Source organism: Hippocampus guttulatus, chromosome 12, assembly GCF_054856545.1.
Source record: "Hippocampus guttulatus isolate MCC_2025c chromosome 12, RoL_Hgut_1.0, whole genome shotgun sequence".
Lineage (NCBI taxonomy): Eukaryota > Metazoa > Chordata > Actinopteri > Syngnathiformes > Syngnathidae > Hippocampus > Hippocampus guttulatus.
The window spans coordinates 7318352-7329916 of NC_141272.1; the positions used below are offsets into that span (position 1 = coordinate 7318352).

The 11565-nt window shown below is 43.6% G+C and overlaps 2 protein-coding genes across 2 annotated transcripts; both read right to left on the bottom strand.

The window, feature by feature from the left end:
* Window positions 1-3085: 3085 nt before the first annotated feature.
* On the bottom strand, window positions 3086-7472 carry LOC147197162 (rhodopsin kinase grk7-b-like). The gene is made up of 4 exons (XM_086126255.1): window positions 6444-7472; window positions 5921-6358; window positions 4229-4500; window positions 3086-3672 (listed from the first exon to the last, which is right to left on the bottom strand). Exons 1-4 carry the CDS (start codon window positions 7035-7037, stop codon window positions 3345-3347), a joined length of 1632 nt encoding a protein of 543 aa, XP_085982381.1. The 5' UTR covers window positions 7038-7472; the 3' UTR covers window positions 3086-3344.
* Window positions 7473-9259: 1787 nt separating this feature from the next.
* On the bottom strand, window positions 9260-10830 carry rnf7 (ring finger protein 7). Its single transcript, XM_086125440.1, has 3 exons — window positions 10593-10830; window positions 10450-10497; window positions 9260-9699 (listed from the first exon to the last, which is right to left on the bottom strand). Exons 1-3 carry the CDS (start codon window positions 10756-10758, stop codon window positions 9581-9583), a joined length of 333 nt encoding a protein of 110 aa, XP_085981566.1. The 5' UTR covers window positions 10759-10830; the 3' UTR covers window positions 9260-9580.
* Between the last annotated feature and the right edge of the window lie 735 nt (window positions 10831-11565).

An 11565-nucleotide genomic window follows, 5' to 3' on the forward strand; every position in this document is an offset into this window, starting at 1 on the left:
CGCGACCCGACTGAGAACTAGTGCGATAGAGAAAACGGATGGACATAAGTGAATAAAATGTCATATTGACAGATTGGAAGCGGCCGGGAGAGCAGAGTACTTGGAGTAACCCCAAGCTGTCAGTCACAATGCGTTACCAACGAAGAATGCGATAAGTACCAGCTAATTAAATCAAAGTTGATACAGTCCAAGGAACCAATACCAGGCTGCAGCTTATATTTCTGTTTTTGCCTTACTGTCATCCAGTGAATCAAACGCTTTTAGAGCCCTTCTCCACTGAGACTCACGCGCGCACACACACACACACACACGCTTCTACTGTAATCAAAGTACACGAACATATGCGGCACATTTTTTTTTCGAAAGTAAGAGATGTTGTAAAGTGCTTCCCCGCTGCATTAGCCCGTATCCCGACACCCTTCTCCCCGTGTTTGAAGTCCTGATCTCCAATCAGCCTCCAGCAGGGGGGGGGGGGGGGGGGCATCAGGCAGCTTGCAACGACTCAAGCTGACTCAGGTTTCTGGATATCACGACTTCTTGAACTTCTAGCCGTTTCCTTGGGGTTTTTCTATTTGTAGGGGAGAATTTTATTTCGGGTGACAGGTGAGCAGAAAGCAGAGTCGAGATGTGAGGGAAAGGGTAACATTTGAAAGACTTCAAATTGAATGATTTGGGAGTAATATTTACTTTGTATTTTTATTTTATATACTGTACATATTTTTTTTATCATATCAATTTCATTCAGAGGGAGAAAAAAAGGATATTTTCCCAAGTCAACAGTGAAAAGAATTTTCACATTCCTAGTTCTAAAAGCACATTGTCTCCACTGTTACTTTGTGACTAACAAGAGGTGTTACTTTACACCACAAGCAGAATTCTCCTTGAATAATCTCGCTGTAAATGACATAGACAGATTTCAGCAGTAAAGCAGTTGAGCTTGGTGGAGAGATGAGCTATGGCTGTTGGACTGTTTACGAGCCGTGTCCTCGTTTGGCCAAAAGCTGATGATACTCTGAGTAAGTGTTACGGCAAGTCTCCCGGAAATGACAGTAAGTCTGAGAAATAGGCCCAAAGTGATAGAAGAGCATGTGTGTCTGTGTGTGTGTGTGTGAGAGAGAGAGGGAGAGAGAGAGAAAACTGTGACTGTGTCCACTCTCAAGCGGTGCAAGTCTGGGTCTGAGTCTACCATAGAAGGAATCACACACACACACACACACACACACACGCGCGCGCGCGTACGCACGAGCGCACACACTCACTCGCGCGCACCCACACACACCCATACACACATCCTGTTGGATTGCACAGCAGGAATTCACTTATTTGTGGAAACGTGAGGAATTCAAGCAATGAAGCAAAGCAAATTGAACGTTAACCAAAAAATAAACACTTCCTGAGCAGAGGTGGGAGTGACCCTGCTACCACAACAATGGTCATATGATTTCCTTCCAAGTCTTAATTTGAGTCTTCATTCTTGTAAATTGACCTTGACCTCCGCTGGCTCGCTGCCCTACTGTCTCCAGTGTTATGAAAATAGCAACATTCCCCTCATCGGCCCCGACCTTAACGTCCCTCCTGCGTGACTGGCTCTCACTTTCCCCGCCCAGTCCTCTCTGTCTTGACCGATAGATGTTTTCGCACCTCCTCTGGCCTCACCTGCTTTCAGACGCATATGGCAGGCCGCCTTTCATGTTCACCTTTATAAGCATGCATAAGCTACACTGCTAGTCGTTATTGTACCAGTTTGATGATAGGAGAACATGAATGTGACTCACTGCCGCAGCACATCAGTTTGCCATGAATCGTTATATCATCAGGTGTAGAATGGGATAGAATAATGAACATATATATATATATATACTGTATATAGTTGGACAACAATAAGGACATATTGAAACATTCGTTATGCCCCCTTATACAGCAGAAAAAGTCACGTGTGGAATGCATTCACGGTTGTCTGGCGTCATCTGGTGGTTAAACTTGTTTTCCTACACGCCACATCTGAACGCTGTTCACTGCGACCTACAGGAACGACAACGTCACGATGAGACTGACGTAGGGCGGTCTTCTTGTGTGGAGTTTGCATGTTTTCCCCGTGCCTGCGTGGGTTTTCTCCGGGTATTCCGGTTTCCTTCCGCATTGCAAAAGCATGAATGGTAGGTTCATTGAAGACTCTTTTCCTTAGGTGTGACTGAGTGTAAATGGCTGTCTGTCTATGTGTACCCTGCGACTGGCTGGCAACCGGTTCAGGGTGTCCCTGCCTACTGCCCGAAGGCAGCTGGGATAGGCTCCAGACCTTTGTGAGGATAAGCGGTTCAGAAAATGGGAGGATAGATGGATAGACTGGCATAAAAAGCCAGCACGTAACTTGTGAAGTAACATAGTAAAGCAATTGGAGGGGGAAAAACATGTTGATTGTTAAGGATCCTCGGTTTATGGCGGTACTGACATAACAGTATTTCGAGCTTGCGAACGGTGTGTGCAATTAATTAACCTTGTCATGCTGCTACACAAGAATGCACACTCACTTCCCTTCTTACTGTTTTTTTCCCATTTCATTGTTTCATATTTAAGGCCTAGAAGTGGTTTTCATCCAAATATTGTTCCCAATTTTAACTGAACTCAATAGTAAAAGTTGTTAATAGACTACAGCATGTTTCAACTTGAACTCCGGCCAAAGTGCAGTTACTCCAGCAGTGCTGCAGAAGCGTACGCAGAGCATGTTTACAACACGATTTTCATCTGAAAAACAAAACAGGACAGCTTCTAAGATGCTGCTAAAACTGCATTGACCAGACGTGATCATAATTACATTCGTTTTTAATCTACTGGCCCAATATTGATTGAAAGTGCTATCAAACTGTCAATCAAACGAGAATGCATCGCAATCTTATTATTCGAGGTAGTCAGATTTATTGTGTCATGATTCTATTTAAAACCAGCACCATCATTTCAAGTATTCCAGGGTTGCATTGCTTATCCCCCCCCCATGGGTGTCGATCTTGAGAGGGAACTGAGAAGACTTTCCGGGGGCCCCAGGAACACCCCCCCCCCCCGCTCCTCCCCAACCCGCACCCACCCAATCCTGGTCGAAACAATAGTAATAAAATTTCAAGTAGCTCAAAATCAGTCACCACCATCCCCGTCGACAAAGTTGGCAATTAGTAATGTAACATCGTAATGTTATTGAATCGATTTTTCGTTTAGGATAATATGTGTCACCAACAACATATCGCTCAGCACTCCCCGCCATCAAAGGGGAGCACTTTCTGACGATTAATTCTGCAGGCCCAGATTTTGGTGGGAAGCCCCTTCTCCTCCCGACCGTAGATTAGAAGCGATGTTTACAAAATGACACACGTCTTTGATTTCCAGGCCATTGCTCGCTCATGGCCGTTCCTTTCTGCCCCGTTGAGCTCATCAAACAACCCGCTATCAATCATCTCCTTCTGCCAAGAGACCGCGACTGCGCCTGTGTTGAATTCCTCGAAAAAGTTTTCATCCTTGGCATCCAGTTCAATATCTCCGACTTCTGAGGTGTCGTTGAAGCAATTTGTGTCTTTGGCGTAGACCACATTGGGCTTGGGCATCCATGGGGGCTCCAAACGCCGCGCCTCCAGGAGATGGAAATTAATGCTCTTGAAAAATGGGTGTTTTCGTGGATCATCACATCTGGTATGAAAAATAAGAGCGGAGAAATAAGAGGAGTTTTTAGCATTTTGGAGAAGTTTTTAACATTTTGGCAACCTTGAGAATACATCATTTGCTGTACTTTTCAATAGAGAAAGGTATTGAAATATCCATTATGAATACAAGAGAAAATTGACACAAGAGTGCCAGGGTGTGGATGTATATAATCCCGATACAAACCAAAAGTTGTAAAAATATCACGGTTAAGGGTAAAGTATGAGCCTTAATGGAGACTTCTTTCCTCTTACTTTTTTTCTTTTCTGATTGATATAAAAATGATTTATTAGATATAAACACATAACGGGGAAGGACTAGATAAGTTTTTTACTTCTTCCTACTCCCTTGAACATAACTGTGTTGAATGAAGACTGATTTCTTTCTTTTTACTATTTTATCTACCTTATTTTCTGTCAAATTATTACTGTATATGTTTTATGTTCAATAAACAACAACAACAACAACTTTTGCTTCTTGCATTGGCGTTAGATTCACGGCAAAACCACGACTACGTTCCTAAAGACCCATGCTTTGTACTTACTGGCACCCAAGGCGATGTGCTACTTTTTTTTTAAGGAGGCAACAAATGACGTCTTTGGTCGTGGAGTCGAATCCCTTGTGATGAAACTTGCACAGGTCTTCGAGCGTGCGGCGGGTCACCTCGCTCTTCAGCACCTTTTCGCGGAAGTCTCGAAAAGGCAAGCGAGCAGCCACCATCTCGTAGATGCAGCAGCCCAGCGCCCACCAGTCCACCGATGTGCTGTAGTACTGCTGCGTCAGCATCTCGGGGGCCATGTAACCAGTTGTGCCTGCCTGAACAAATAAACAGTCAGCCAGGCACACACACACACACACACATAGAGGAGATATTACGAGGTGGAGCACTGCCGTATTGTACACATCATGAGCAAAGCTAAAATTTACCACTTCATGGTAACAGACTCTCATTTGAAAACATTTCCAGCCAGTGCTGACACCGACAGTGACTCAAAAGTCAGGCATCTTTTAATAGGATTCATTTGCGTCATGAAGAGTGTTCCATGGTGCTTGTCTGTCAGCGTTGGACTAAGAAGCATTCATATACAGTATTTTATCTATTCCTAGTAAACCCTTTGCACTTGGGGATGAACACACAGGATGAAAACTGGTATTAGCACACTCTCAGAAAGAAATTACTTTTTAATAAGGTGTTCCCCTAAAAGGCATTTTTTTTGCACCCTTCCACTCGATTTTTACAGCTCCAGATGTGTCATTTCAAACCCAATAATTATAGCCCTGCAACCATTGTACCCCTTTGTTGTGGGACCTCAACTAACTCGCAGTACGGTGACGCAGGAGGCGTGTCATGTTCAACCATTTTGCTGAAATGTTAAACGCAAGAGCTGAAGGCGACTCTGTCACCGTGGTGTTGTGGTTAATTATCGTTGTTTTGGCTGTGACTCACCTCATGCATTCCGACACGGAACGGGAATATTAATTTGAATACCACCCTTTTTCACTGGAGCAACCCCCTCAACCCTCACATATTACTGAATTTCGACTGATTTGCAAGGCCCACAGAATTTTCTGTTCTACGGCTATATAAACATGCGACCTGTCAGAAGAAAGGTGAGACTCTCTTCTTTCAGCAGAAAAAAGTTTGTTTCTATCCTTCTCCATTCATTGGCAATCAGCATTAGAAAATTGCTACGTTTTATGGGAATGGCCAATTTTCTTCAGAAATACTTTTTGTAAAAGCATGCATTTCAAACGACTGGTGGACTTTTGCACCACTGCCACCTGCTGGACATTTTTTTTACTATTTAACATTGTAGTCAAGCCTGCTCCTTCAGTGAGAAGTTGCATCAGCCTCCTTGTACCCTTCCCCATGAAAAAACCTGATTGACTCATGGGGAGGCGGGGACTATGCGTTAATTGACGCTTTTAGGCGTCAAAGGGTTTGAATGAGTTCAGATGCATGTCGTGTTTTCAGTGTTCGCAGAGACACGACGCCCGTGTCTCTTTGCAAATGTTCACATTTGCAGAGTCCAAAATGCAGAATGGGGACTCGTTATAAATACATTTTTCCTGGCCCTTGACACTTAGGTTTATTGTTTAGGACAAACACAAGGATACAAAACCAAAACTCTCAGCTTCACCAAAACACATCAACTGTACTCTTATTAGGCTTTGCTGAGTGCAGTGCAAAGACTTTCGAAATGCAGGTCAAGCAAGGAAGAGGCCGCCAGCTGACCTTTTGGCAGATCGTTTTCCCATTTGGCAGCTCGACCGCCAGTCCGAGGTCTGATAGTCTGCAATGGCCGCAGGCGTCCAGCAGCACGTTCTCTGGCTTCAAGTCACGATAGACGATGTTCAAGGAGTGCAGGTGAAGGAGGCCCATGGTCATCTGGGCTGCGTAGTAAACCACGCGGTTCATACGGAGACCGCGCTCTCCGAGTTCGTAGATGTGGAACCTGAGGTCTCCTCCATTCATCAGGTCCATGACCAGGCACAAGTGGGTGTTGTTTTCATAGGCGTAGGCCAGGTTCACAATGAAAAGATTGTTCACCTTTGCCAAGATCCGCTTCTCCTGAAGGGCCAATCTCTCGCCACCTTTCTTCTTCAAGCGTCTCTTATCCAACTTCTTGCAGGCGTACATTTGTCCTGTAGTCCTCACCTGGACTGCACACACCTGCAATACACAACCGTTTTAGACCACAATCTGTTGTTTTTATCGCTAGTGTCTACCAGGTAACCGTGTTGCTTTTGACACCTACCTCACCAAAACCGCCTTTCCCTAACGTCCGAAACTCACGAAAGTATTTATCACTAATCTTCTGTCTCTCATACTCCTTCCACTGCAGAAACCTGAAAAAGAACGGGCTCCTCAGGAACTCCGAGAAAGGCTTTCCTCGCAGGAAGTCTCTTGTGGCTTCTCTCATCTGGTTCACCGAGGACTCATCCAAAATGTTTGAGAAGCGCTTGGCTGTTTCCACTGAGTCTCCTTTGAGAAAAGACAGAAAACCCCTGGACTCAGAGTGACAGAACTTATCGACGAGGTTCTGCCTGGCCTTTTCTTGGTCGTCATCTACAGCAGAGCTCCATCCTCTCAGCTCGTCCAGGAACTCGATGGCGGCTGCATACTGCGGGTTACAACTGAGGAGAAACTGCCGGAATAACTCCCTGCCAATGGGCTGCTGCTCGCAAAGTGACTCGTACTGCTTCCCTTCTGCTTCCTGCAGAGTTGCGGAGCTCTTTGGCAGGGGCAGAGTCAGGGAGAGTCTCTCCTTTCGTAGCTCGTTGCGGTCCTGCCGCTGAGCCCTGAGGTAGGCTGTGTTGGCCACCAGTTCCTTCACCAGCAGGTCACTCATACCGGTGGCCCCGACTGTAATCTGTGGGGCCCTACTTCTATCCTCTACATGGTCCGACTAGCCGAAAAGCAGCCGTGAACACCTGCAAGCATCCCTCCGGTCCTGACACACCTCTTAAGGCATTAAAAGTGCCACTATCTTCAGGGATTTGTTAGCCCCGAGGGAAAGCACCTTAGGTGCTTTGAACTTAAGAGGCTTTAGTCGGGCCTATTTTTAGGAGTTGCAAGTGCCTGTGTCCAGTAAGTGTGCTGCCACCTCACGTCATACGTAACAAGTCTCAATTGCAAATTAGAATTATGAAGTCCGTCAATAAATTTCAAGGAGTGTACGCCGCCCCACTCACATAATGACCACTTACACAATCATCCACGTATCTCTTTAACCGTGTCAATCAAAACTTGCATTAATGCGTTTTAATGAACAATTTAATGTTCAACTGCGAAGCATGTTGAATTGATTTTAATCATGTTTCGTGAACACAAGTGGGCCCCCGATTTTTCTTGGTGTCCACGCTCTAGGCGGCACACGACTTCAAAGGCACATATAGAGGAAGGAACGGTGGTCTGACGAGCCACTAAGTCGACGTTCTAAGTATTCAAGTCAATGCAGTGACTGTGAATTTGGGGCAAAAAAAATGCAATTAGATTCATAAGAAAGCATACTAACGTTGCAGTGTGCTTCTTCTTTTTCTAGATTGTACTACATATTTTGTCATTCTTCCAGTTGTGTTGTTAACTTATTTTATGGTATATTAACAATACTTATACAGATTTAAAATGGGCAATAATACAATATTGATACAATTGAAACAGTGGCGTTCCGTCAGGGCCAGCAAGGCCTTCTCTGCTGGTCTAAATATTCTTAGAAAAGTAAATTTAATAAATTTACTTTTCTGAGAATAACATAAATTTAATTTGTTATTTTATTTTCATGAATATGTAAACAAAATTATTCTCTGTATTCTTTACGTCATATTATTTCCACTTAGTCGAGTGGCTTTCAATGTTATTTTAAAGAACATTGAAAGCCACTTGATAAATAACTTATTTATTATGGTAGAGTTTTTAACCAATCATATTTCAGATAGCTTGTTTTGCCAGGTCAACTAAATTTGCTCGAGGCCTTCAGATTAAACAGAGCAGGCCCCTGTGCGCTGTAAATGAACGGGCACAGTCAGCTTGTAATAGCCAATCAGATCACGAGTCTGCGTACCAGGGCCAGCTAGAAGGGTTTACGTCGACACTGGATGTGCGCGTTCGGTGATTGGATTAGCGCCTTTTCTGTTTACTGTGACTTGTTCAATAAAGATTCTTTAAAAAAAAGATTGGATTAGCGCCTGCTAGAGGGAGCTGTTGCTGCATTTTGACCCAAAATGGCCGAAGGAGAAGACGTTGATCTGGTTGCAGGACTACTTTCCACACAATTTTCAAGAGGGACCTTCCACTGGATTTACCAATTTAAGTTGTTTTACCAAGGCAGCAAGGTAACATCAGAGCACGACTGGGCACTTACAAGCTACGGCGCGTTTAAAAACGTTTGGGGACACTCGCGTAGATCTGCAGCTCAGTGAACAGGCACTACATTGGTGAGTAAATGAATTTTATTTTACATTTCTTTTGTTATTTTATTTCGTTAGTATTAATGGTAACGAAATAAAATGACAAAGATGCAAAAATGTATCAAATAAATCAGCTCACCTGCAATTTATAATGGCGCATTGTAGTCAGCTTCGTGCACTAAAATTCGTTCAATCTCACATGCTCAACATTTTCAGTTATTTGCTGTTGTATAGCCTATTCTCAAAATGCAAATGATCTGTTTACTTTATTTTCAAAGAATAGTTTGTTATTGTTTGGTTGTTGTCTTATATGAAACTTCGACATTGCGCAATTTATTGGACAGACTTGTTTATGATCACACAGCGTAATTTGGGTGGCATTTTATTTAGTATATTTTAAATCTTTTTATTTTTGACAATATATGTAAATTTAGTTTCCTGCTCTTAATTGTGAATGCATACTTGATGGTTTTAAATGCTCCTGAAATTAAGTGTTGCCTGACGAGCCTATATTGCGTTAATGTATGTGACGTCACTGAAGGCCTAAGGTTGAGATGCACGGCCCGCCACTGAATTGAAATATCCCAAACTGCACCAAAAAGAAGCAAAATACATCAATTTACATATATCATGTTTTATTCCTAAAAATTAAAGTCACATATTTAACATGTGTCAACCCCCCCCCCCCAAAAAAAACCTCAAAAGCTAACAAGTGACCGCCCGCTGTAAAGTGTCATCCTCTTTCTTCATCCTTGCACATCAATCATAAGCCACGAGTCAGATCGTGTGTGGCATCCACTTGGTACTTAAGTTAATTCATTGCCCGCCTCTGACACTGGGAGGACTGGAACATGCAATCAAATTGCCGAGGCAAGATGTAGACAGCGGCTCTGCATGGGGCGTCGCAATGATCATGGCCAGATCTGTGTCCACCCTCGGATGCGTGCAGCTGAAGTCTGTGAATCACGTCGCGAAGGTGCTGGCCTTACTTGCCGATTCTCTGAACCACCCAGTCTTGCTGGCAGAGGGGGCACCGATTGTTCTGCTTCACCCAAAGGGACATGCAGCAGTTATGGAAGGAATGGTTACACTCTCCCCAAACAACTGCAAAACAGTGGAAAAGGTTGTCTGTTAAGCTAAACAGTAAGGCAAGAGACAAAGTATTTGAAAAGAAAATGTAAGAGACGACATTGGTATCTTGTTATGATGAGTGACCTGACTTACAAGTATTTTGAGATATTATCCGTCGCTCTCATTATTTATTTGCCGTGATGTGATCACGGTGAAGGTGTGGGTGAAAATGTTTTTGAGGCGCAAGAAAGCAGTTTTGGTGATTTGGGTGATGCGCTGGTCGAAAGAGAGATTGTGATAAAAAAGGACACCAAGGTTACAACAGTGAGAAGAGGGGAACAGGGTGGAGTTGTCGATAGTGAGGTCAAAGTTGGAGGCTGTTGGGTGAGGGAGCTAGGACCGATTATTAGCAGTTGAGATTTAGTGCAGTTAAGAATGAGGACGTTTGTTTGCATAGGGTGGAGTGGGTTGTTGGGGTGAACAATTTGGTGGAGATGTACAATTGGACGTCATCAGCGTAGCAGTGGAACTGGAGACCATGACGAATGATTCGGGCGAGGGGTAGAAGGTAGAGGATGAAGAGAAGAGGACCAAGCACAGAACCTTGGGGGACAAGGTTTTATGACGCGTGCTGTTCGTAAAGTCGAACTGTCGTATGTCGGGAGCGTAAATCCCTGTAGCTAATATGCTCTTCCACTGTTATATCTTCCATCGGACTTCTTCGCGATAGCTGCGAAACGACTAAACATTAGCATGTGTGTTTTGCAACTGACAGTAGCTTACCAACACAGTCCTCTTGCTTGTTTTCCGCCTGGCATCGGAGACATGCATCTGTAAACGGAGAAACTGCGTTTACATTTGCCGTAATCGACCGGCGTTTCGATACAGAGAAGCTAGTTTAAGAAAACTAGCGTCGACACGCTCACCCATCACTTGCACCCGGCAAATGGCGCAAGTATCACATTCGACATCCCAACTCCACATCGCAACGGCGTTCCACTTTTTTAATGAAAACATCTTGTCACCACCCGACTTGGAACCAGAGGATGTGTTGTGGGAGAGAACTATTCCGAGCTCGTCGCCGTCATCCATGTCTGCAGCTCCACACAGCAGTTAGCTTAGCAGGCTTAGCTTGGACTCCCAAAATGGACGAAAAGGCGAAGGTCCAACTGCCTTCAACAACATTAGGGGGCGCTACGGTGTAACACGATTGTGTCAGCGCGTCCGCCAATTGAATACAGTATACGTGCGTGTGTATGTACCTATGTGTGAATATGTGGTATTATTTTTTTATGTTGTAAGTTTGAAAAGCTTTAAAGAATTTCAAGCTTAGTTCAAATGCTTTATGAATTTGGAAGTGGCCCGCGTCTCATAATATACGGAAACTTAATAAAATTGTATTGGTATGAATATTTTGTGGTCGCTATTTTCCAAAGTATCAGTACTTCTAAAGGATGCCTAATGAAAAAAAATCAATTTAACATGAAAGCGCGATCACTTGATCAATTTACTAACCAGTGTTTACCAACAATTAACCACATTGTACAAAGCAACCTGGTAGTCAACCAGTGTCAAAGAAGCAATTGTGTTCGACTTCTGAGGTTTCAATTGTTGAAAATGCTCAAGTGAACGCTGGTGTGCATTTCACACATTTTGAAGCGTGTGAAAGAAACAGGAAGTATCAGGGAGTACGTTTGACCAAAACACAAACATATAAACAGATGGCTAATAAATTGATGATTGATTAATATTGGTATGATTTATTCCTGAATTGTCTCTTCAGGATGGATCCATTACTATGACACAATAGGGTAACCCGACAACTATTAATTTGTTCCAAAGTTTTTTTTTCAATTCACATGGAATCAAAACCTCCCACGTAGCCCTCTTAATGACAAA

Bases quoted from the DNA above. Each gene is read 5' to 3' on its own strand.
- LOC147197162 (XM_086126255.1), bottom strand. From the start codon at position 7,037: ATGAGTGACCTGCTGGTGAAGGAACTGGTGGCCAACACAGCCTACCTC. The intron at 6,359-6,443 runs GTAGGTGTCAAA...TGTGTATTGCAG, and splicing joins GGAAAGGCGGTTTTGGTGAG to GTGTGTGCAGTCCAGGTGAG. The intron at 3,673-4,228 runs GTAAGTACAAAG...TTTTCATACCAG, and splicing joins GCACATCGCCTTGGGTGCCA to ATGTGATGATCCACGAAAAC.
- rnf7 (XM_086125440.1), bottom strand. From the start codon at position 10,758: ATGGATGACGGCGACGAGCTCGGAATAGTTCTCTCCCACAACACATCC. The intron at 10,498-10,592 runs GTGAGCGTGTCG...CTCCGTTTACAG, and splicing joins TTGCCGGGTGCAAGTGATGG to ATGCATGTCTCCGATGCCAG. The intron at 9,700-10,449 runs GTAAGCTACTGT...ACTGTTTTGCAG, and splicing joins CAAGCAAGAGGACTGTGTTG to TTGTTTGGGGAGAGTGTAAC.